General features: G+C 48.8%; 2 protein-coding genes across 2 annotated transcripts in view; one reads left to right on the forward strand and one right to left on the reverse strand.

Moving 5' to 3' along the window:
* WNT5B (Wnt family member 5B) overlaps positions 1-26,491 on the forward strand; it is a 94,766-nt gene that overhangs the window by 31,215 nt on the left and 37,060 nt on the right. The gene's annotated exons all lie outside the window — the stretch shown is intronic.
* Positions 16,188-19,682, reverse strand: FBXL14 (F-box and leucine rich repeat protein 14). Its single transcript, XM_050937070.1, is given in 2 exon segments — positions 16,188-19,558; positions 19,560-19,682. Coding segments are annotated over 2 exon segments (1,932 nt in total). The 3' UTR covers positions 16,188-17,749.

The following is a 26,491-nucleotide window of genomic DNA, read 5'->3' on the forward strand; positions in this document are numbered from 1 at the left end:
CTAATCATTTTTGTTGCCTTTCTCTGTACTTTTTCCAATTCTAATACATCTTTTTTGAGATGGGGCAATCAGAACATCAGACAGTATTCTAGGTGTGGGCATACTATGGATTTATATAGTGACATTATGATATTTTCTGTCTATTTATTCCTTTCCTACTGGTCCCTAACATTATGTTAGCTATTTTGACTGCTGCTGCACACTGAGCAGATTTTTTAGAGAACTATCCACAATGACTCCAAGATCTTTCTTGAGTAATAACAGCTAATTTAGACTCCACCATTTTGTATGTATAGTTGAGATTGTTTTCCGAAGTACATTACTTTTCACTTATCAACACTGAATTTCATCTGCCATTTTGTTACTCAGTCACTCACTTCAGTGAGATCCCTTTGCAGTCAGCTTTGGACTTAACTATCTTGAGTAATTTTATTTTGTCTGCAGACTTTGCCACCTCACTGTTTACCCCCTTTTACAGATGATTTATATTGAACAGCACTGATCCAGTACCCTGCTATTTACCTTTTCCATTTGAAAACTGATCATTTTGTTCCTACCCTTGGTTTCCTATCTTTGAACTAGTTACTGATCCATAAGAGGACCTTCTTTCTTATCCCATGACTCCTTAGTTTGCTTAAGAGCCTTTGTTGAGGGACCTTGTGAAAGGCTTTTTGAAAGTCCAAGTATCAACTGGCTCACCTTTGTCCACATGCTTGTTGACATCTTCAAAGAATTCTAATAGATTGCTGAAGCATGATTTCCCCTTACTTAACACGATGTTGGCTCTTCCCCAATATATTGTGTTCATCTATGTGTCTGAGAATTCTGTTCTTTACTATAGTTTCAACCAATTAGCCTGATACGAAAGTTAGCCTTACCAGTCTGTAATTGCCAGGATCACCTCTGGAACCTTTTTTAAAAATTGGCTTTACATTAGTTATCATACAGTCATCTGACACAGAGGCTGATTTAAGCAATAGGTTTCATACCACGGTTAGTAGTTCTGCAATTTCATATCCAAGTTACTTCAGAACTCTGGTTCTGGTGACTTCTTATTGGTTAATTAGTCAATTTGTTCCAAAACCTCCTGTACTGACACCTCAATCTGGGACATTTCCTCAAATGTGTCACCCAAAAAGAATGGCTCAGGTATGGGAATCACCCTCACATCCTCTGCAGTGAAGACCAATGCAAATAATTGATTTGGCTTCTCTGCGATAGCCTTGTCATCCTTGAATGCTTCTTTGCACCTCGATTGTCCTCTGGCCCCTATGACTGTTAGGCAGGCTTCCTGCTTCTGATGTAGTTGAAAAAAAATTGCTATCAGTTTTTGTGTCTTTTGCTAAGTTGATCAAATCCTCTCCTAGTCTTTTACACTTGACTTGCCAGACTTTATGCTCCTTTTTATTTTTCTCAGTGGAGTTTGACTTCCAGTTGTTTAAAGAATGACTTTTTGCCTCTAACTGCGTCTTCTACTCTGCTGTTAAGCCATGGTGGCATTTTTTTGTTTGTTTGGAGTATACATTTAGTTTGAGCCTCTGTTACTGTATTTTTAAATAGTCTCCATGCAGTTTGCAAGTGAGGAACCTAATTGGCTCATGCTGGGATTTTGCTGTACAGCAGGGTGATCAGTATACTAAAACAAGTCCTATCTTAAACCCATGCCAGGACATGCATACAAGGTGCGGAGGCAAGTGATGTTTTAACCTAGACACAAATGGCACAACTACACCACCTCCTTGCTGATCCCCAGTTTAGTTCATGATAACCCAAATACCTGACTGAAGACAACTGCACCAAAACCAGTCCCGGAGTCGGAGGGGTAGCCATGTTAGTCTGTATCAGCAAAAACAGTGAGGAGTCCTTGTGGCACCTTAGAGATTAACAAATTTATTTGGGCATAAGCTTTTGTGGGCTAAAACCCACTTCATCAGATGCATGGAGTGGAAAATACAGAGGCGGGTATAAATACACAGCACATGAAAAGATGAGAGTTGCCTTACCAAGTGCAGGGTAAGTGCTAATGAGCCAACTCAATTAAGGTGGGCGTGGGCTATTCTCAATAGTTGACACAAAGGTGTGAATACCAAGGTAGGAAAAATCACTTGTGTAGTGCTAATGAGGCCAATGTAATCAAAGTGGCCCATTTCAAACAGTTGACATAATTTCAGCACCCCATGTCCTCCCTCCCCAATGCCCATATTCCACAGATTCAAACATTCACTGTCACTCCCACTCTCAGTTTTAGTGCCAATCCTTTTGTGAAACAATTTCTTCATCAAGTCAAAAAGTATGATCTGTCTCAGGTCCAGCTGGGACTGAGGTGGGGATCTGTCTTACAGTATCAGAGGGATAGCCGTGTTAGTCTGGATCTGTAAAAAGCAACAAATAGTCCTGTGGCACCTTATAGACTAACAGACTATCTGTTAGTCTATAAGGTGCCACAGGACTCTTTGTTGCGTCTTACAGTAGTTAGCCTCCTTGATGGATTCCTGGTTGGTGGAAAGATCAGCCTATAGTCCAGTGGTGGAATGGCTCTGGGTACTGGCTACTGGAGAGTGGGAAATTCCTTTGAAAGAGGGCAGCCCCATTACATGGAGCATCTAGCCCAGTTCAGAGCAGATCGGGATTGTTATATTTAATGGTTCATCTTGCCTCACATTTCAGCACCTCCAGCCCCATGATCATTTTTGTTGCTCTTTGCTGAACTCCCTCCAGTTTATCAATATATTTCTAGTACTTTTGTCAGCAGAACTATACATGCAATATTCTAGATTAAAACTCTGCCAAACTATGGAGAGGGAGATTGTTGTTTCCTCATCTATGATGTGATGCCTGTACTTTCTCCAAATAGCTGTAGCACTGTTTTGTATTGTGAACCTCATTTAGATAGGTGGACCTTGGTCCTTCCTGTCTCTTTCCTTTCCATTCAAGCCTTTTTGCCAAACTTCAGGTGCGGTGCTAGTCCAGCGACTGGGAGCGCCACATCATGGCAGGCTTGCCTCTGGATGGTAACAGGTCTCGACAGTGCTGGAGGCTTGTCTCTAATAGCCAGGGGTTGAGCTGCAGTCATCTCGATGAGATCTCCTGCAGCCTCAAAAGTGTTTTGGGTGGAGGGCGGCTCCAACACCCCCACATGGCACTGCCCTGCTGGAGAGTCGCTGTGAGCCGGACTCAACGGTGCCTTCTGGGGCGCCGGAGTCAACGGCATGGACTCTTGCTGCCTGGGAGCTGGGTCCTTCCTCTGGTGGAGCGAAGCATCCCCTGGCAGTCCTGCAGCTCTCTGAGGAGAGCGCCCTCTGTCAGACTTTTTGCGGTTGTGGGGCACTGGAAAAGTAGAGTGGTGTGAGGCCACTGCTCCTTATTGCGGTGCCACCGGGGATCGCCAGGGCTGAGGGTCTCTCGTGCTGGAGTCCTTCCTCGGCACCGATTCACAGACTGATGCCAGAGGGCTCTGCACTGATGTGCTTAGGCCCAGGCCTTGGCAGTCAGGGGCTGCTGGACGGAGTGCAGCTTCCATGTGCAGCTGCATTAAATGGAAATCCCGCTTCTTTTTAGTTCTGGGCTTGAAAGCCTGCAAATCTTGCATCGGACTGATGCACCTCCCCCAGATACCTCAGGCAAGAGTCATGAGGGTAGCTATTTGGCATGGGCTTGTGGCATACACTGCATGACTTAAAGCCTTGGGGGTGAGGGGATAAGGATGATCCCGCTCACTAACCTCTATGCTAACTATACTAAACTACACTAAGGACAACTACTATACAAGAAACAAAGGGAGAACTAGATAATTAAGCTAAGGGAGCACTTGCAAGGCAAGCAAGACACAGTTCAAACAGCTGCCATGGACAGTAAGAAGGAACTGAAGGGGGGTTGGGTTGGCAGGGTCATATCTTGAGCACCATAAAGGCGCCATTACAGGGAGCTCCCCAGCCAACCTGACGGGAGCTGCTAAAGGAAAAAGTTTCCGACGACTGTGCACGCGGCATGCACGCACTGATTGGAATCAACATGAACAAGCATATGAAGAACACTTTGTTACTCACTTTCCCTACACCATTTATGATTTCATACACCTCTATCATATCCCCTTCGTAGTCTTTTTTTTAAACTAAACAATATCAGTCTTTTTAATCTCTTTTCAGATGGAAGCTGTTCTATATCCCTAATCATTTTTGTTGCTCTTCTCTGAAGCTTTCCCAATTCTAATATATCTGTTTTGAGATGGGGTGACCTGAACTGCATGCAGTGTTCAAGGTGATACATTTTTATGTTATTATCTAGTCCTTATTGCTCAAGTCCTTCGTCTTCCATTTATTAATCAGCCTGGAAGAGGTTCCAGGTGGGGGGAATCCCTGTGTGATTTCTTTGCATCCCAAACGCTGAAGATGCAAAGCTCGGGAAGCTGGATGGAGATTTTTGTGTGCCTGTGTGTGTATCCTGTGTAGGAGTCCCCAGCCCTGCAAATGCGGGGAGTTGAACCATGAGTGCGAGGGCCCAAGGCAGTCCCTGGGTGACTTGGAGCTATGTGGGTCAATTCAGGACCGGCGCTAGAGTTTTTCGCGCCCTAGGCGCACGGCCATTTTGCCGCCCTGCGCGCCGCTGCCGCGGCTCCGGTGGAGCTGCCGCAGCCATTTCTGCGGAGGGTCCCTTGGTCCGTGGCTCCGGTGGAGCTGCTGCAGCCGTGCCTGCAGGAAGTCCACCGGAGCGGCGCGGGACCAGCGGACCGTCTGTAGCCATGCCTGGCAGCTCCACCGGAGCCACGGACCAATGGACCCTCCGCAGGCGCGGCAGGTACACAGGAGCCGCCTACTGCCCCCCCCCCCCGGCAAAATGCCGCCCCCCGAAAATCCTGGCGCCCTAGGCGATTGCCTAATTCACCTCAATGGAAGCGCCGGCCCTGGGTCAACAACCGCAAATGCAGGGAGCTGGCCTAGGGCAGGGCCGCCCGGGGGGCAAGAGGGGCAATTTGCCCCAGGCCCCGCAGGGGCACCCACGAGTTTTTTGGGGGCCCTGGAGCGGGGTCCTTCACTTGCTCCAGGGAGCCCGGAAAACTCTTGCGGGGCCGGGCCCCAGAGCTTCTTCCGCTCCCGGTCTTTGCCGGCGGGGGGGACCTTCAGCTCCGGGGGGAAGGACCCCCCGCCAGCGAATTGCCCCCGAAGCGGGATCTGCGGCCGAAGTGCAGCCCGGTCTTCGGCGGGGGGGCCCTTCCGTTCCGGGACCCGGCGCCGAAGTGCCCCGAAGACCCGCGGTGGGGGCCCCACGCCACCGAATTACCGCCGACGAGCGGGCTGCACTTCGGCGGCGGGTCCCGCTTCGGCGGTAATTCGCCGGCGGGGGGCCCCCCACGGGTCTTCGGGGCACTTCGGCGGCGGGTCCCGGAACGGAAGGCCCCCCCCCCGCCGCCGAACAGGGCCGGCTCTAGACATTTCACCGCGCCCGCTTGCCGGTCCTGCGGCTCCGGTGGATTCCCGCACGCATGGCTGCGGATGCTGCACCGGAGCCGCGGGACCAGCGGACCCTCGGCAGGCCCGCCTGCGGGAATCCACCGGAGCCGCCTGCCGCCGACTGCCCCCGGAATCGTCTGGGCGGCCCTGGCCTAGGGAGAGTGTGAGGACAAGGGGCGCTGAGGGATGCAGTTCTGGGCAGGAGGCGAGGTGGGGATTGGCGGGGATCTGGGGCCGGCGAGCAGTCGGGCCCCAATTGGTGGGCAATGCTGCCGCCTAGTGCTGCTGCGTGGTCTGTGCGGCCAGAGCAAACCGGGACGGGGCTTCAGCGCCCCACGGACGCTTTTAGTAACCAGCGCCGCCCCCCGCGGCCGTGGCGCTGCTGCTGGGAGCAGGGGCCCTGGAGCAAGGAGGCTCCTGGCTTTGTCCCCGTGGACCCCCCAGCAACACCGCCAGCCACAGAGAGGGCGGGCGGCGGTGGGTTTCCCGCCCACCCCGCTGCACACGCACTGGCAGACCAGGCACTTTGCCCCGGGAGCTTCTGGGCAGCGCGCCCTGCCGGGCCCTGCCGCCAGCGGGGTCTCCGCTTCTCCGGTGGGAACCGCAGCGCGCTGAGGCCGCTCGCTTGTTAGCTCCGGAGCCCGGCAGCGTGGCGTGTGCTGCCAGCGGCCACCTCCCCGCTTTGCGCGCAGTGGGATGTGCTGCCCTCGGGAGTCGGGGGAGGCTCACCAGCCCCTGCCAGGCTAATTCTTTCCTGAGGCCACAGTGGAGCCGCACTTTAACCAGCACCACTGGCGCCTTCACCTCTCCTGCTATTTGACAGATTGGGGGGGAGGCGGCGGCGCGGGGCGGGCTGCAGTGAGGCTCTGGGGGAACAGGCTGCTCAGGCATCCTCCTGCTAGAAGGGAGCTGTATACGGTCTTTAACGGAGAGAGAAGTGTGGGCGCTACCAGCTTTGTTAGGGGTTGTCAGTATTTCGGAAGGAAGCTGAGCAGTGTAATAATGTAACCAGTAAATACATTGGCAATCGATTTTTCAGCTGGGCCAGTTCATAGCTAATTGTAGGGTGGATGGTGAGGAATAGCAGAGAATGGATTGAGGCTGCTTGCAATATTTTATTTCCAGGTATAAAAATGCGCCCACTTGGTGTTTAATGCCCTTGTGCAATTACAAAAGCTCCAATAGTAATGAAGCTCAATCTTCTGAATAAAGAGATGGGCTGAATGGTGGGTGGAATAAAGTCCCCATTTCTCAGCTGTGGCAGTGCACTTAGTGTCCCCTGCCACTTGCTGGACCCTGCTCTTTACCCCCCTGCCACCATCCCTGAGTCTGCCTCCTGCTAGTAACCCCTTGCCCTCTAATCCTGGTCTTTACCTCCTGTCTTCCTTCCCGTACTCTTGTTTCTGCTGCCATCTTGCCTTGTGACCCCGATCCCTGCCTGTACCGTGGCCAGGGCTGGCTTTTAGAAGTGCGGGGCCCAATTCGAACACTTTCAGTGGGGCCCTGGCAGGGATGACTTAAAAAGAAAGAAGTGTAAAAAAAAAGCCTTCCAATTCTTCCATGTATTATTTACTTTCCATAACTATATAAATAATGAAATTGTATATTATGTACATTGCATCATATATGCTGTTGATTGGTTATTAATGACTGCTATTTCACATGTGTGGGTCCCTGCCACTCCCTGGGGGCGTGCACATGTGTGGGTTCCCGCTGCTTCCTGCCCCCCTCATTGAAGCAGGTGTGCAGGTTACTGGCCTGGGAACTGCAGGGGAGCAGTGGACATGAGGCTGGTTCGAGGCAGGGGCTAACTGGAGGTAGGGTCTGGCTGGAGACAGGGGAGTGTGGAGTGGGCTGGCTTCAGGCAGAGCCACAGGGGGGTGCAGCAGGGGTTGGCAGGGTTGGAGACAGGAGTATGGGACTGGCTGGCTTCACGCAGGGAGGTGCAGCAGGGGTTGGCTGGAGACAGGGCAGGGCGGGCAGTGCAGGGCTGGTGCGGGCAGGGGTGTGTGGCAGGGGTTGGCTGGAGGCAGGGCAGGGGGTTTGGTAGGGGCTGGCTGTGGGCAGGGGGTGCAGAGCTGGCTGCAGGCAGCGGGAGGGCGGGGCTGGTGCGGGCAGGGCAGGGGGTGCAGCAGAGGCAGCTGGAGCCCCAGCCCTTTAAAAAGCCCCCAAACCCCCCGCTATCCCAGGGCTCTGGGGGCTATTTAAAGGGCCCAGGACTCCCCTGCTTCTACCCTGCCCCGGACCTTTTAAATAGCCGTGGGAGCCCTAGGAGATGCATGGGGGCGGCAGGGCTCCAGCAGCTGTTTAAAGGACCGGGGTGGCAGAGGCAGCTGGAGCCCTGGCCCTTTAAATAGCCCCCAGAGCCCCCTGCTATCCCAGGGCTCTGGGGGCTATTTAAAGGGCCCGGAGCTCCAGCCGGGGGCATGGGGCTTGCGCTCCAGCCGGAGCTCCAGCCAGGAGAGCGGGGCCGCGGGGCTTGTCGCGCTCCGGCCAGAGCTCCAGCCAGGAGAGCGGGGCCGCGGGGCTTGTCGCACTCCAATCAGAGCTCCAGCCGGGAGAGCGGGGTCGTGGGGCTTGTGGTGCTCTGGTCAGAGCTCCAGCTGGGAGAGCGGGGCTGTGGGGCAGCCATGCTCCTGCCGGTGCTTTGGTCAGGGGAGTGGGGCCATGGAAAACCTCGGAGCAGACCGCAGCCAGGGTAAGTAAAAAAATTTAAAAGGCGCCTAAAGCGCGGGGCCCTCTTAGGCGCGGGGCCCAATTCCCAGGAATCGGGTGAATCGGCCTAAAGCCGGCCCTGACCGTGGCCCATCTTGGCTGTCAGAAGGAACAGGACGGGGCGGTTTTGAGGGAAGGAGGCGGTAGTTGGCATTCAATTGTACCATCCCAATAAGGGACTGCCTCAGAACCCAGCACTAGGGCCAGAGTTATGGGGAAGGGCTGTCTTAGAAATAGCTGCAGTCAGAGTATATTCACTTCTCTTCCAGCCAAAGAGCGTAGGGACCTATTAAGCATAAGCAGAGAGGCTATACAAGCAGGGAAGAAACCTCACCTCTTCTGTACTGGACAACGTACCAAAGAGATTCTGCACTAGCAATTTGTGGTCTAGGGCACAAGACTTTTGGTCCATACTTTTATGGGCCCTGTGCCCATTGTAGTCCAGAGTGCAAGATTGACTGCAGTACCCTTTAAACACACAAGTTTAACACTATGGAGCAAGGGCTGCTGCAATCAGCACTTCAAACCTTGGAGGCATATGGGAGTAAAGATGGGCACCTCCTTGGGCTAATTCACTCCTTCCCCACCCTAATATCAGCTGTTTCAGTAACTGGCAGGGGGTGCTACTGTGAGGGAGGGAAATAAATTGGCAAGCAAAATTGACTTAGTTGCTCTCTGGGTGCCAGCCAGGATCTCAGCTGGGAAAGCTGTTAGCTATTCTGTGTCTCACTCTCCCTGCCCCAGATGAAATATTTCAGTGTAACAGTCTCTGATCCAAGTTGTTCTTGAACTGCATCTTCTTTACTTTGCCCCATTCTGTTTTGCTACAGTATTCAGGATAGTTGTTAGAGAAATCAGATGAAGTAATTCTCTCTCTTCACTATTTCACAAGATCCATTCTTTTCTCTCACTGTAAAAACAAACACAGAGGGATTTATAGCACATTTGTCACTTCAGCCAAATGGCAAAAGGTAACAGAAAGGGCAGCGCTTGTCCAGGGTTTTCTGTTGGGAAGACTATGAAGCAATAACTACATCTTCCAAATTAAAGCACATTCTGGGAGAGGAAAGATGGTTCCCTTGTGATGGAGCAAAAAGTGTCTTAACTGAACAGTTCTTGCACATTTGGCAGGGGAAGTTGCAAAAATGCACATGCTTAGTCTGTCTAAACCAGGGGTGTTTAGAAATGAGTGTAACTGTCAAGGAAGGAGAGAGTGGGTGGGCTTCTATTACTGCTTAATGCAAGTCATTTTAGTTTACCCCTCAAGGCAGCTGTAAGTAAATACGGTTTGTTGTATACTTCCGATAAAGGATGTTTCTCTACACTCTTACAAATTAGGTGGAGACTTTGCAAGCTTCTTCAGGTACCCATGGTGTTGTAAACGTTTAGACACCTTGCACTAAGGCAAAGAGAAACCACCTCAGACAGAAGGGATGGAGTTAAAAAGAAGAGGATAGGGAGAAATCATTTAATCTCCAAATCACAGCTGGGATAGCTCTTTCTAGAGAAATTAGAATCATGAAGAGGGAAGGGAATTGACCTACAATAGAGCCTTTAGTAGAGAGACTGTTTGCTTCTATAGCAGAACAGCTCTGTCCTTGGGCCAGTAACTTGTTTTTTCTGCAGGTAGGAACATAAAAAAAAAATCTAATCTTTGCTAAATACAGTAGCCATACACCTCTTGCTACTTCAGTTTAAATCCTCATTTAGATGATAGTGAAAAGAATTTGGTTTTAACTTAGGGCTTGTCTACACTGGCAATTTACAGAGCTGCAACTTTCTCGCTCTGGGGTGTGAAAAAACACCCCCGAGCGCAAGTTTCAGCACTGCAACGTGCCAGTGTAGACAACACTCCCAGCACTGGCAGCTATGCCCCTTGTGGAGGTGGTTCCCCCCCCCCCCCAACAGTACTGGGAGAGCGCCGCAACCACACAAGCCACGTTAAAGCACTGCCATGGCAGCACTTCAGTGTTGCCAGCGTAGACTAGCCCTTAGAAACCTGCCATGTGAAAATCTATGCTTAGAGCCTGGACAAGCGTGGATGGAGTGAAAAGCTTAGTGTTTGCTCACTAGTATTAGTCTCACTCTCAAACTCACTCCAATTTCATTTCCCCTTGAAAAGACAAGTCAGCTCTGGATTGGTTTGAAATCATTACAATGCCATGTAAGGTTGAATTGACATTTAGTTAATGCCTTTGGTAGATTTAATTAAAGAGGGGAAAAAGCACTAGTGTCACTGCCAAATGTGGAAGGAATCTAAGTTCTGGCAGAGAAACCTGAAAAAACTCTCATTCTTTATTTCATGCAGCTTAGGCCTGGGGAATTCAGCAGGAAGGACTCTATGGCTGGACACGACAAGGAGCATTATGCAATCATGCCAGCAGCATTGGCATAGTGCCCAGCAGATATCCTTAGGGGTCTTCAAATACAGCCTTAGCCATTCATTTCAGTTTATCGATTATCTTTTCTCCACAGATGGCAATATTAAAGAGCTGCTGGCCAAAGAAGTGGGGTTTATGGAAGAAGAGAGGGAGAAAACAAAAGACTCCCCTTTGCTTGAACCAGGCTGTGTTTGTAGTGAGACTTGCAGATTTAACAGAACATACCTTTGAGTTGTTAGTAGCAGCTTGTGTTAACTTCAGTTTTCAATTCCAAAAACTTTTTAGATGACTTGGCCACCTACTTTTCACCTTAACCCTTCTCTTTCCATGCATCACCAGGTTCAAGAACGAGCTGTAGTACAACTACAGAATAACTTGCACTTACAGCATTTTTCATCCTAAAATCATAGAGCCATTTATATTAAATCTCAACACCTCTGTGAAGCAATTATTCTCATTTTATAGATGGGGAGACAAGGGGCCTCATCCTGTATGACAAGCACCCAAAATAGGGATTGTTGTATTGAGAGGAGAGCATAAAATGGGACCTTAGTCAAGACGACTCTTCTTAATATACATTTGCACACTGACTCAAAATTGTGAAGGGGAAACCATCATCACCTACCTGGGGACATGAGAATGCAGGTAGTGCCCCCCACCCTCCATGGGGGAGTAATCAGCCAGTAGGGGCACCTGCAGAAGCAGCCAGAGCAGGGACCTTCAGAGAATTTTCCATAGTTTTAACTAGACTTTTTCTGCTCTGTGCTGAGTGGCTGTTTGCTCCACCCTGCCCCTCCTTCAAGGTCTTTCCCTCATCTTCAAGCTGTATCTGCCCATCTTACCCTCTGTCTCCATCACTCTTCCACTTAGCTCATCCCCTCTTAACTAAACACACCCAAAGCCCCCTAGACAAACCCTGGAACTATCTTGCCTTATGCTGCCATCACATGGTTGACTCTGCTTGTGTTTTCGTCCCTTCCCCCCCTCCTGTGTTTGTCTTGTCGGTTTAGATTGAAAGCTCTTCAAAGCAGGGACAGAACTGCTGTGTTTGTACAGTGCCTAGCATAATGGTTCTCATTCTTAGTTGGCCCTTAGGCAGCGACATAGCAAACATGATTAATAATAATGACCTGAAGTTAACTGGAATTTTTCTGTTGACTTCAATTGTAAAGATTAGATGACATGAATTGACTTCATAGAATCATAGATTAGGATTGGAAGAGACCTCACGAGGTCACCTAGTCCAACCCCCTGCTCAAAGCCAGACCAATACCAACTAAATCATCCCAGCCTGGGCTTTGTCAAGCTGGGCCTTAAAAACCTCTAAGGATGGAGATTCCACTACCTGCGTAGGTAACCCATTCCAGTGCTTCACTACCCTCCTAGTGAAAAAGTTTTTCCTAATATCCAACCTAGACCTTGCTCCTCTGCCCCCACCCCCCACTGCAACTTGAGACCATTGCTCCTTGTTCTGTCATCTGCCACCACTGAGAGCAGCTGAGTTCCATACTCTTTGGAACCCTCCCTTCAGGTAGTTGAAGGCTGCTATCAAATCCCCCCTCACTCTTCTCTTCTGCAGACCAAACAAGGCCAGTTCCCTTCGCCTCTCCTCGGAAGTCATGTGCCCCAGCTGCCCTCTGCTGGACTCTTTCCAATTTGTCCACATTCTTTCTGTAGTGAGGGACCCAAATTGGATGCAGTACTCCAGATGTGGCCTCACCAGTGCCAAATAGAGAGGAATAATCACTTCCCTCGATCTGCTGGCAGTGTGCCTACAAAGGCAGCCCAATATGCCATTAGTCTTCTTGGCAACAAGGGCACACTGTTGACTCATATCCAGCTTCTTGTCCGCTGTAATCTCCAGATTCTTTTCTGCCGAACTGCTGCTTAGCCAGTCAGTCAGTCCCCAACCTGTAGCAGTGCGTGGGATTCTTCTGTCCTAATTGCAGGACTCTGCACTTGTCCTTGTTGAACCTCATCAGATTTCTTTTGGCCCAATCCTCCAATTTGTCTAGGTCACTCTGGACCCTGTCCCTACTCTCCAGCATATCTACCTCTCCTTCCTTAGTGTCATCTGCAAACTTGCTGAGGGTGCAATCCATTCCATCATCCAGGTCATTAATAAAGATGTTGAATAAAAGCAGCCCCAGGACCGACGCCTGAGGCACTTCACTTGATACTTGCTGCCAACTAGACATCAAGCTGTTGATCACTACCCATTGAGGAAGACAATCTAGCCAGCTTTCTATCCACCTTATAGTCCATTCATCCAATCCATACTTTAACTTGCTGGCAATAATACTGTGAGAGACTGTACAAAAGCTTTGCCAAAGTCAAGATATATCAAGTCCACCGCTTTTCCCATATCCCCAGAGCCAGTTATCTCATCATAGAAGGCAATCGGGATGGTCAGGCATGACTTGCCCTTGGTGAATCCATGCTGACTGTTCCTGATCACCTTCCTCTCCTCCTTCCAATTCACTTCAAAATAACATTTTTACTATTCTCTATCTCTGCTTCTAAATGAGTCATGTTTGATGGGAACTTTGCACTGACCTCGATCTGAATTCAGAAGTGACTGGAGGGCGAAAATATTAGTTCCTCTGTTACACTGGGGAATGATATATTGAGGAGAGTCATTGGTTAGTCTCCTCTCCCCCTTTACTAGCATCAGTCTCTTTTTTAGAAACCATCTCCTTACAAGTAAATAGACACGTTGCTCCAGCTCAGACCATTCCCAATAGTAAGACTTATGTTTAGGACCAAGAGAGCATTGTCATTTCTGAGACAGTAGTCCATTTCAAGAGGGAACAATGTCTGCTGTTCCTAATACTACGGGACTCTAGTTGCAGCACAATTTCCTAAAGATTTTGGGTTCTATTTAAATAGTATGTTCGTCCACCTAGCTTGTTTCTGAGATGAAGTGATAAATAACATTTTTGCCTCAGAGCCATCCTGTTCCTGACTTTAGAAGGACTTCAGGACCACACAGAAGATGCATGCATGTGCAATTTTGATATCTGCCTTCAAATATTATCGTTATCTTGTGATTGGGGAGAACAAATCATCTGTACACTATAGCTTGCTGTCTGTATTTTTGTCAGAATCTGGTAAGCCTGTGGCCTAGCAAAAGAGAGGTACAATTTGCTATCCCTCGCAAGGACCATGGCTAGCTATATCAAATATCTACTGGAACCTGGTCTGGAATTCCTATTGTTTACTAGGGTTCACACATCCTCTTTTTGGTCAAGAAATAATTGTAATTTTTTTCTTTTTTTTAAAGGGAAGGAAAAAGATCCAGTACCTCTCCAAGTAAAGCAAGATGGATATAGTGTCAGGCTCAATTAGAACCAATTGTGATGGCTTTCCCCAAAGGGAACAATGCAGCTTTTGTGATGAACTCCCAACAGAAAGCTTGGTAGTTTTACAAAAATAATCCTGCAGCCCTCTAGGTGCTGGCCCTTCTCCCTGGGGTGCTGAGGAGAACCCAATGAAACTTTGCCGTCCTAACAGGAAGTGGAATTTTTTTTAAAGTGTGTGCGGGGGTGTGTGTCTGCAGCATGAAAGAAGGAATTATGAATGTTCTAGTTTGTCAAAAATACATCAAAATATACAAGCCAGAACAGATTACAACAGGAGACAGCCATAACCTCTTTGCTAGGGCTGTATTGTGGAGAGCTCACCTACATGGATGTAACTTGAGAGAAGCTGGCTAGGATAGAATAGTTTGGATGAAACAAAGTAGCCTGCTACAGCACTAGAAGTACTTAAAATGCAAATGTACAGGAACTCCAGACCATCCCCCACCGCCCCTCCTCTGCATGGAGGAAAGCAGCTTAAATACAGCCAGGCCTGGAGAGGAATGTTAAAAAGAGGGGAAGAATCACCCTCCTCCTTTCCATAGGGACCCTCACATGGCAAGATTCAGTATGCATGACTGAACAAGCAAGCAAGGACAGCTCCTCTTTTAACTTTCCTGAACAATGGCTTTGCTCCTTCCATCATTTCACATTCTCTCTAACCCCAACCCTTCTTTTAAAAAAAAAGGGGGGTGGGTGGGGAGAGAAAGCCCTGCTGCAGTACTTAGAGGGGAGAAAAGCTTTGTTTCATGCCCTATAAACAGCTTAAGCCCCTATCTCAAAAAACAACACAAACATCACATCCTAGAAGTCTAAAAGGGACCGCATCAGGTTAGAAGTCATGCGTTAAAAAAGATTTCTATGGTACAAAAGGACATCTTAGATTATTAGAACAATGTTAAAAATTCAATTTTTTCCCATTTCCTCTACTTTTATCTCAGTGTGTACAATGAAAAAGTGAAACAGCATAGTCAGTTTTCTAGTTATTCACTTCCAAGTTCTCATGCACTAGCAAAAGACCGCAAGTTTGTTATTAATATTGCAGGAAAATATTTGGGGTCTTTTTGGGTGTGGAGAAAGAGCAGAAAACCAGTTTTCATGGATTTTTAAATGAAACGGGAACATTGCCATGTGTCACGTTTTTTAAAACGTTTTTCCCCATAAAGTGTCAAGTTTGATCTACTATACATCACTTTACCCCATGTCCCTTCATAGCAAATTTTATCAGTTGCAGTTTACCCAACCCCAAAATGTACTAGTACCCCAACATTAATCTTTACTTTCACTCAATTTCTCTGAGCAAGTCAGCTGTTCTCATACACGATATTGGTCCTTCCAAAAGGAAGCAGTGCTCTCTTGTAAACTTCTAATTATGATGTTACTCAACATCCTGCACAGGATTGACCAGACTCCCTGTTTCCTTTTACTAAGACTAAGACAAGAGCACAGGCCAAACCCCTCTATAAGCTACGCACCATGCTTCTTGCAACCAATAGACAAGATACCTACCTTTAAAAAACCAAAGACAACACAAATACAGTTGTTTTTTTCAAAAACATACTTCATATTTCCTCTTTTATTATATAAATATCAGTTTAACCTTTTACTGTAAGAATATAAAATGTTTTAAGAGGATCTGTTATTTTTTATACAAATTCACAAACAGTACAATTAATCCATAGGGGGTCTCTGGGTTTGCTTTAACTCCATGGTCTGGCCTGTTACTGTGGAGGGTTTGAGATTTTGAATTTTAAAAAAATCAGTAAAGAAAGAAGGACAACATTTGTTTCTTTAAAAATTAATCAATTATTCTTCCTCTTTGAAATAATAATTAAAAAAATCTAAAGAACCAGCTCCATTTTACTGACAGAACAGAGATAAGACAGATGAATTTGTTTCCTCCTCTTCACATTGCAGCCTCAGGCCCTGCAGGCCTGTTCTGCTCCTCTCCCCACTTACAAACAGGAAGCCTCACACAGTGACCTTTTTTTGTAGGTGAACTGAGAGGGAGAGGGGAATATATATATATAAGAAACTGAACTTGCATTTCACACATTTCAATACCCCAATCCTCAGTATGGATTCTCACATGTTACACATGTTTGTGCTAAGGGAATAAAAATGCAGAAGCACAGTTGGATCCCCAAACCCCAGTGGAGAGGGAGGGAGAGGCACAGTCAAAATGTGAAGGTCGGGCACATTAGGGAAAGCTTTTTAAAAAAAAAAATAAAAAAATTTACAAACCCAAGGGGCATCTTTCCAGTCTAGGCACAAAAATGTTTCAGTCTCAAAATCTCTTTCTTGTAAGAATTCCAGGGCTTTTGAGAAAAATAAGTAACAAATTAAAACGAGGTAGCCAGACATTATATATATATTTATATATATAGAATATATTCAGCAGAAAAAAAACGTACTTAAAAATCCACAAGAACAGCAACTTCAAATGTCTTTAAAAATAAAACCATGGAAGAAAATGAATACTGAAGAAAGAAAGGATGAGAAAAACTAGGATCAGAAACAGGATGTAAGCAAGGGGATGGTGGTGGTGGTAAGAGGCTGTTTTGTAGTAGTAATTTTTTTGTACGCATTTCAAAATAAAACCATGTCACAGTATCTCAAATGAAAGCAAAAATGAAGCTGGAGTTTCTTCCTTAAATCCCCTGGGTAGATAGGAGCTTGGTCATCCCCTCTGCCCCATTCACCCCCAGAGAGGAAATGGATGTGTGGCTGGATATGTCTTTATCCCCACTTCCAAGAAAGAAAAGGCAGGGAGGAAGAGAGAGAAAAATGAAAGGGAAAATAAATGGCTAAGGTTACTCCATCCCTCCAATGCAGGTGGGACATTTGAAGAGACTGGGATCTGTCATCTTCTCTACTGGGAATGGGGTAAGGGGAAAATTGTGTCTTCATCCCCAGTACAAGGAGGAGGGAGAAGTATTAGGAGTCTATCTTCATCCCCAATGCAGGGAGATGGGAAAAGAGTGGAGGGTCTAGGCTCTCTCTCCAACCACAGTTCAGGGTGCAAAGAAATCATGTCCCTATACTCAACTCAGGAGGGGAGGGGACCAATGTAGCTCTCTCTATATCCAATGCACTGGAGTATCCAACCATAGGGCAAAAGGGGATAGAAGTGAAGATGGGGGTGGGACTGGAAATTGATGGAATATGTATAGCTGGGAAAGGCTATTTCTGTCACAGTCCCCAGCTGGGATGGGGAAAAAAAAAGAATTGGAATGGTATGACAAGGGGGTGTCTTTGTACCCAGTGCAGGAGGACTGGGGTCAGTGGATATGGAACATGCAGCTAATAAGCTTTTTTTTATATATTTTTTTTTTGGGGGGGTGTTCCCATTTCCATTCCCACCCCCATTCAAGAAGGTCCCTATTCCCAAAACTGAGCAGGACTGGAGGTGAGTAAGAATAGGGGGACTTTCTTCATCAATCCCTAGTGCATGAGGGGGTAGAATCAGAGTTGGAGTGGGGAGGGGTATCTCCAGCCCCAGTGCATAAAATTGCAGGCCTCTATCCCCAATGCAGAGAAGGATGAGGAAAGGGGTACTGTATTCCCAATGGAGGGCTGGGGATGTCATGGAAGAAATGGGGGTTCTCTCTCTTCCCTCTCCTGCCCCAGCCAGTGCAGAGGTGGGTAGGTGGCATGGAAAGCATAGGGGTGGGCTCTCTCTACCCCTCCCTCCTTCCAGTGCTGGAGTGGGCAGGTAGCATGGCTCTATGTGTGGGTCCCCCTCCCCGCCTCTGCTCTCTCTCTCTCTCTCTCCCCTCCATTGCAGCAGTCAGTCAGTCAGTGAGTCCCTCCAGAGAGGATGGAGGTTTCCAGGTGTCCCCTCCTCTCACCTGACCTTCTCGCTCTCAGTCATTTGCCAAAGTCCCAGGTTGAGCACCTTGAGACAGGGCAGCTGAGTGATGCGCTCCAAGCCCCGCTTAGTGATGCGGGTACAGCCATAAAGATCAATGCCTGTGAGCTGGCTGAGGTGCTCCGCAATGAGCTCCAGGCCCTTGTCAGTGATACGGACACATTGGCCAATGTTAAGCGTGCGGAGCCCATGCATCTGGCGCACCATACGGTTGATGCCCTCATCGCTGATGTGGCACGAGCAGAGGGAGAGGGAACGCAGCCCATCCAGACCCTGCGCAATATAGGCTAGGCTCTGGTCCCCCACCTTGTCACAGAAGGAAACATCAAGGCCCGAAAGGCGCAGGCTGCCCATGGCCAGATGCATAATGCCTGTGTCACTGATATTGTCGCAGGAGCGCAGGTTGAGGCTGCGCAGGCTGCTCATGTGGGACAAGTGGAGCAGCCCCGCATCTGAAATGCCCCCACAGAAGCTGAGGTTGAGCTGGCGGAGGCGTCCCAGCCCTCGGGCCAGATGCTTTAGTGAGAGGTCGCTGAGCTTCTGGCAGTCCTGCAGCGTGAGCTGCTCCAGGCCCAGGCAGCCCTCAGCTGCACTGCGGGTCATGCCCGCCAGGTGCCCAATGCCCACATCAGAGAGGTGGCGGCATGAGCGCAGGTTGAGGCTCTTGAGGCGCTGCAAACCCCAGGCAATGAGGAGGAGGCCGGTGTTAGTGATGTTGCTGCAGCCGCCCAGCTCCAGCACCTCGAGGCCCTTGAGGTACTGGGCGATGCGGCCCAGGCTGCTGTCCGTAATCTGCTTGCAGAGGCTCAGGTTAAGCGCCCGTAGCGAGCCGATCTCCGCCACAAAGGCGTGGCCCAGCCCGTTGTCGGTGAGGTTGTAGCAGCCGCTCAGGTTGAGGCTCTCGATCTCCGCCATGCCCTGGATCACGTAGCTCAGGCTGCGCCGCAGCGACAGGATCTGCACCCGCCGGATGCCCCGCGCCGCCAGGCTGGGGAAGAGCGAGGGGTTGGCGCGGCGCAGGTGCAGCTTGGCCTCCACGCCCCGCCACACGGAGCGGTGGTAGGCGGCGTCCCGCCAGGCCGTGCACACCTGCGCCGCCCGGCCCTTGTCCCGCACCTCCAGGTACCCGAAGATCATGGCCAGCAGCTCCGGGAACAGGCACGAGATGTGCGTCTCCATCGCACACCCGGGCCCGGCCGCCGCTCCCGCCGGATCCCCGCTGCTCGGCTCCTCCGGGCCCGGCCGGCTGCCGCGCCCGCCGGATCCCCGCCGCTCGGCTCCTCCAGGCCCGGCCAGCTGCCGCTTCCGCTGGGTCCCGGCTGCTCGGCTGTGGCTGCTGCCGGCTCCGGGGCCCTCACATCGCCGCCCCGTGTGACAGGCCGGGGGGACGCTGCTCGCGGGAGGGGCCCGGCCCGGCTCTGGGGCTCCGGCCGCCGCCTCTATCCCCGCTCCGGGCGGGCCGCGCTGCGGCCCCTGCGCTGCTGCAGCCGGTGCGGGCGGGCCGCCCCGTGCCGCATTGTGCCGCCTACCCCGGGCGGGGGCTCCCGGAGGCTCCTCTCGGTCCCTGGTGCCGGCTCCGAGCCCCGCCGCCTCCTTTGTCTCCGAGCCCCGCAGCCCGGGGCCGCCCGCTGCCCCGCGCGGGGGGAGAAGGGGCCGCGCCGCCGCTACCGACCCCGCCGCTTTGGGCCCAGGCTCCGTGCTGCCGCCGACGGGATCCGCCTGCTTCGCTCCTCCGCGCTGCGCTCGCCGCTGGGCCCAGGCGCCGCGCTCAGGCCGGGGGGAGGGGGGAGAGAAGGAGGCGGCGCTGGGCTGGGTCTGGCGACGGCTGAAGCCTTCTCCTCCCCCCTCCCCGCACAATGGTACGATCCGGAACACTGCGAGCCGTCACCCTGGAAACAGCGCGGCTCATTCTCTGCGCTCGCGGATTAACCCCTGCCGCGCCGCCGCCACCGCGCTGCCCCCTCCCCGGGAACTCCCGGCCGGGAATTCCCTTCCCCCACAGCCAGCCTAGACCTGGCGCCTCTTCCTCTCCCGGCGGAACCATCCCCCCGTCCCCGGGCCGCAGCCCGAGCCCCGCTCCCGTCCGGCCCAGCAGCGCCCCCGGGACCCAGACCAGGGGCCTGGCCGCGGTCACTGAAAGAGCCATGCGCTGCCCCTTCCACAACGCTGGTCCCTGCCCTCCGCAAGTGTCCCCAGAGCCCCCGCCGTCCCTCACGCTGCAGGGCAGCGTGTCACCCCCCCTCCCCGCTGCCACTCATCGCTACGGGCTGCTGGCAGGTTAAGGTCACAGCTTCCAACCCCCACCAGCCAGGAAACACCGTAGCCATATGTCTGGGAAGTTCAGCTCAGCTTTAAGGGCCCCAGCCGCCCTTGCTTTGTCCCGATTTGGGAGAACTAGAGCCCTGGTGTAGGCAGGGCAGCTTGTGTCTTAACAGGCCTGGGGCTCTGGGTTTCAACTCCACCAGCAAGCATGGTGCTGCCCTGTTTTTCGGGGAAGTGCTAGCTAACATGGCCTTTAAAAAACCCTTTTCCACCCTTGTCTAGGCCTAATTTCCCATGAAGCTCCATAGGAATATGTGAGCTGAGAGCTTTGGTTAATTGTATATCAAGGTGACATTAAACCACCAGGCTGGCTAGTCCATTGGCTCCACACTAGGAAGTGAAACCAGGACTGAAAATTGTTTTCAGCAATGGGGCATGTGAACAAATATTGAAAGTGGTGTAAGTGCTAATGTAGATCTGGCAGAGGTCATTAAAAGGCATTTCAAGAAAGAGTGCTTGAGACTCGTAGTTGCCTGGTCTTAACAGCCTTTTGTGCATTAGTAAACAGTTAACATGGATGCAGCTGCACTTATATTAAAAACAGCTTAAGTGCTAGTATAGGCCAGATAAAACTTTTCAAAACAATTTCAGAAAACAATATTGCCTTTTTCTGTTGGAAAAGTACAACAAAATTCCCAGTGAGCCAGGGGAAAGCCTTAGGACTCATTCTTGACACTGTTTTTGTAACTGAAGTTTTAGCACATTTAACTAAAACACTAATAAAACTGATCTGGTTACTGGAGCCTAGATTATACTACAGCTCCTATGAGCCTGGCTGAATTGATAGCACTAGTTTTAATTATTTTGTCAGTGTCTCCAGTGTAGAAAAGGAATTTAAACTGTTCTCAGTACTGATTCTGGGGAGATAATTGGTGAAAACCATCTCACCAATGGTTATTTCACCTAGCATAGACAAGTTGCAGTCATAAATTAAGCTTACTATGAGAACCATCACTGATGCATTTCCTGATTTAAGTGTTTACAGCCATAAATTGAATGTTATAGTTTTACATCTGTTTCCCTTGGGACTTTTTGTTTTTAGGTAAAAGGGGAGATTATAAAGCTAATCTCTCTCTTGATTTGTGCAGTGCCAGGCTTGAATATTAAATAACTGTGAATCTCCACAATGAAATAGCTGTAAAACACCCATACTCCTATTGATATTATAAATTATACATTATTCTGTAGTTCATTGATAGCATATTAACTCTAAATTCAGAGGACATTTTGTACTGCACCTGTGTTAAGCCATTTTTTTAAATAATAATTGTAGTAATAATAATAATAATAATTCTTTCTGCATGTTTGCTAGGAAACTAGTTCTCAGTGATGAATAGACACCAGGAAATAAATGGGCCCTGATCCTGCATTCTTATCCACTTACGTGATTTCTTATATTAACTTGAGTGGGTTTCTGCGTGGCCATTCAGAGTCTGTTATTGCAGATCTTACTGCATGTTTGGGATCTAAACTTGTAAAATTTAACTTAGTTTTGTGGTTATTAGGTGGGGAAAAAAAACTTAGGCCCTCATTCTGCAATATGCTTATCCTGGGGGGACCCTAACATGAATGTGCAGCCCCACTGAAGTCAACTGGGGCTCCTTGTGGCGATTTCCTGTGTGGATACGTCAGCAGGATCAGGCCCTTAGGCTTTATCTGTTTTACACAGGAAAGACTATTTTCTACCCTCTCCCTAATAATAAAATATCCTGTGTGAATAGATTTTACTCTAAATGAATAAAATCCACTTTTCTGTTTAGACCAATCATAGAAAACCTCAGCCAAAAAGAGAGATTTTACATAAAGATCGGAGCAAATGAAAATGGATTGTAATGGAAGTCCTGATACATTAACCATTCCAAGTGCATATCATGATATTTACACCATATGGGCCCAGTCATGCAACCCTTATTTATAAGAATTGTTTTGTTAAAGTCAGAGAAACAACTTGTATGAGATGTCTGCAGGATTGAGCTCTATGCACATTGGGCAAAAGATGAAAGAAACAGAACATGGGATGACTTTACAGAATGTTGGGATAGTTGCCTTACATAAGTGGCAAAGCTACAAGTGAGTTATGTGTCATCCTGAATGAACGTCCATGTAACTTTTATACCTTTATACTATAGTGTATTCCAGATAGAAAAAAAACTATCCTATAAATGTTTTTGTGTATTTTAATTACTATTTTTCAATCCCTCTATCTTACAAATTAGAGTGGTAGAAAAAATGGCCATTTAAGGCCTAAAAAATTACTTAAAACAGTATTTCTATCCAGTATTGGGGTGTCATGATTTTAATATAGGCCATCTGTGCCTAGCAAAGGCTACAAACAGATGATGCATATTCTTGAGGAGCCTGAAATCTCTTTCTCCCATGGCATGTAGCAAGAATCTTTAAATCCTGGTTGACCATAGGGTATCCAACCTTTTAAATCTGTGACCGATCTAAAATTAACTAATTCTGGTCCTTGGACTGGTTGTGAAATTTAATCCTTGATCCACCATGTTTTGGTAGGAGGGAAAAGAAAACATTTTTATAGTAAGCTTTTATTTTATCTAAAGGATGACTTTTTGGAACCACTCAGAGTTTTAAAATATCAGCATGCAAGTGGAATGGTCAAAATGCACAATAAATGCAATTTATCACATGATTTCCTCTGTTTAACCCATAGTTGCAGAAATAAAGACATTCATGCCATGTTTATCCTGACCTCATGTGGTACAAATGTTTTTACCACATAGATGGCTAGCACCATCCCCTGATAAACTGCATTTATCAAAAACCGCGTAGGCACTCTGACTGCTGATCTATCCCCTGGAACTATTTTTAACATTCCAAACCCTTGAACAACTCCAAACAGCCACTATCTCTTTTTGAAAGGACTTAACGGATAAATGTTTCATTCCCTCCCCCCTCCCGATCACCCCAAATTACACTGGTATTTGGTGCAGGCTGGATAGTTTTTACTGGCAGTTGTTCAGGGTGATCTGCATAACTGCATTGTGGCTTCAGCCCTTGTGAGTTATTCATGCTGATAAAACTACCCTGTCATGTATTCTATATCTTATATCACATGTGTGGTCATGATATCCATGGACTTTTCTGCAGTTCTTGTCTTAGCCTGTCCCTATTTGTTTCCCCTGCCTCTTAATTCATAATACAATATTCTCTCTCCCTCTTTCTCCTTCAGGCATGGTTCAAATGAAGCATATATTAAAGATAGTGAATAAAGGTCTGGTCAGAGATTGTACTCTTAGGGCATCCCTTTGGGGGTGAAGGTGGGTGCCTCTCATCACAGACATCCTTCTCTAGCCTCAGGTGTCTCTGTTGAGCCAGTTTAAGGTGCAGAGTGAGATTCTCTGACCAAAGTCTTGGGGGTGAGGAAAGCAACTCTTTACTAGGCATTAAGCAGTCCAAAAAAAAAGGTAAGGGCAAACCAAATAATGCTGCAGCCCATAAAACTATCTGGACTCGCCCAGCGGTTCCCCGAAAGATAAGAGGTCAGTAGTGTCTGTGAAGTGAGTCTGGGCCACTCACTCTCTTGTGTCCAGTAGGACCCAGGCTGGGCACCCTGCAAACAAAAGGCAAAACAACGGGAAGAAGGTCTCTCTTTACATCTTCAGAGCGTTCAGGTGGCAGACACTTTTCAGCAGCTTTGTGGGTAAGCAGCCCCTATTCTGTGGGGTTAGGGAGCTCTGGCTCAGCTTCCCTCTGAGTGCCATCCTGCCCCATGCTTGGATCCTCCTTTCTAAGGAGACTGCAGATTTGACAAGCCTCATAAGTATGCCAGATTGGGCTGATTGTGCCCAAAGGAGCTCTTTGACCCCTTATTGATGGGTGGAAATGTGTCCCACTACATATCCCTGTGCTCTTTCCCCGCTTTCACTCCAAGTGATAGAGCGTCAACCAGGGATATGGAAAAATCCATCCTGAATTTAGCCACAGAAATTTTCCAGTTGATACCAACTCCCCTGCCAGTGGGTGGTGGCTGCTGTGATTCCAAGGGAATGATGGCACCTATTAAACTATTGGCAGCTATTAAAACAATAATGTTCTTCGGACCCCTTTCTTCCTTTTGCTCTCTAACTCCCATTGAACCCTGATCCAGCTCCTAAAGCAATATATTCCTCACCCCACCTAGCTGACCCTAATCCAGCCCCTAAACTAACTTCCTGATAAACTCCATTCCCTCTGACCCATCTCCTTATAATGAGGATGTTTCCATCTTCCTTGTTTCTCTTCTAACATTCAGTTTCTTCTTCCCTTCAGTCACCAAGCCCCAACTACTGAAGGGCAGTCATTCGATTCAGAGGGGCTATCAGCTTTCCCCAAAAGGGCAGAGAAACCTGCAGGAGGCACTCTCTCTCTCTCACACACACACATTCTCTCTCTCACACACACACACACACGGGTGGCACGTATAATAGGCCAGACCTTGCCTTCCCTGGCGCTGCCTCCAATCCGCTGCTGGACACCTGGGCCGTGGTGGCTCCAGCCCTTCCCCGAGACCCCCACCACCTTCTCCACTCCACACCCTCTCCCATCCCCGCTTCTCGCTGTGTCCCTTCTCCTAGGGGTGGGGGATTGAGGAGGGACGCGGAGGGCTGGCGGACTGAGCAGACTCAGCTGGTCACTGGGGCCAGCAGCTCGGCGGGGGAGCAGGGCCTTCAGGCACAGGAGGAGCTGGTGTTAGGGGGACGGCAGCTTGGCCTGGCCCAACTCTGGGAGGGGGGCTGGCAGCTCAGCCCAGAAGGCACTCGGAGTCCGGGGGGGGAGAGATGATGGCTTGGCCTGGCACTGGGAGAGGCCGGCAGTGCCCTGCCCGGCCAGCCCAGTGCTGGGGGAAAGGCCAGTGGGTCGATTCAGTACAGTGAGGTGCGGGGAGTGGGCAGCAGCAGGTCAGATCGATGTGGCTGGGGTGGGTGGGCCAGGGCTCCTCCAGTCGCAGGGGCCCCTCAGAGTCAGGGCTGCTTCTTTTCCAGGGGTGGTTTTGGGGATCCGGCAGGGCTTTGGCCAGGGGGCGGGGCCGATGGACTTGCCTCCCCAAAGCAGAGGTTCATGCGCGCGCACACACACACACACACACATATGTAGGAGTTTAGCTGAGTTTCTGTGATTAGTTGATGCTGACTTTAACTTTTCTATCTCTTGAGATTCCCCCCACCCCGCCCCGCAATGGATATTTGTTTTCTAAGTGTGGGACATTTCTGCAAGGCCCAGTGTATGCTGAGGAAATTTCCCTCAATTTTAAATGGCTTGAAAAACCGGATAAGCCAAATTTAAAGCTGGCTGGAATTGTAGCATAGACCACACTCCAGGTGGCCTGAGCTGTCTTTAGCAAACCAATTTTAGAACCTCCTTCAGCAGGTTCCACCTGGAGTCTTGTCTATGCTGTGGCCGCAAGTGGTTTTAAAGTTGGTTTAGTTAAACTAGTTTTAAAATGAATTTTGGGGGTAATTTTCCCAAGTAGACCAGGCCACAATGCTCCTGTAGCACTATGACAGTTACAGCCAAAGTTGTTCTAGTCACCAGTTCCTGACATGAACTAGGAAAGAGAAGGTGCTGACATTTCATGGCATTGGTATTTTCTGGAGGGTGTATCTTGGAGATCATTTGCTACTCTTCCATTTCATAGGCTAAGTTGACCCAGTCCATATCGACAGGGATGCTGAGAGCCATTAAACCAAACTGTAAAGCCTGTATATGATAGAAACCACTTAAAGCCAGGGGTGTGTGGCAGCACTCCCAGTATCCTTAGTTCTTGCACCCAGGAGTACTGAAGAATTTTCCTACAGTTAATAAAGTGGCAGAGGAACTGCAGCTGGGTAAGGTGGGGGTTCCTTTCCTTTCATCTCTTAAATGTTCAGCACAAATGATTCTGTGAAGTACCTCTGTACAGTAATAAATAATTCCATGTCAGAGGTCTCCAGGATTAATAGAGATCTGTGCCTATGAATGCAACCAGGGTGATTATGGACTACATATACATCAGAGCAGGATCTGTCAGATGGGTGGATTACTTTGGAATCTGCATTGTGCATCATCCCACTTGATCCTTTTTCTGGCCAGCTATTATAATAATATATAATCAGACAGTGTTTTTTGGGATTAAAACATAATGTTCCTCTTCTCTTGCAGACTTTTGTTCTAAATATCAGATCACATTGAAGAGTTTGTGAAAGAAAACCTACAGATAGTGTGTTTGTGTGTGTGTGTAAGTGTAATACAGATAATACAGTTATGATACATTAAGGGGCTAAAAATTAATATTCTCTCTGTTACATTTTCTAAAGTCGGTCCGAATAAAGTAATCCTGATTTGCCAATTATCGACCTGTTTCAGTGTTGATAGAATCTTTCAACATACAGGGCACTGTGGATGTACAATAAGGTT

Source organism: Gopherus flavomarginatus, chromosome 1 (genome assembly GCF_025201925.1).
Source record: "Gopherus flavomarginatus isolate rGopFla2 chromosome 1, rGopFla2.mat.asm, whole genome shotgun sequence".
Lineage (NCBI taxonomy): Eukaryota > Metazoa > Chordata > Testudines > Testudinidae > Gopherus > Gopherus flavomarginatus.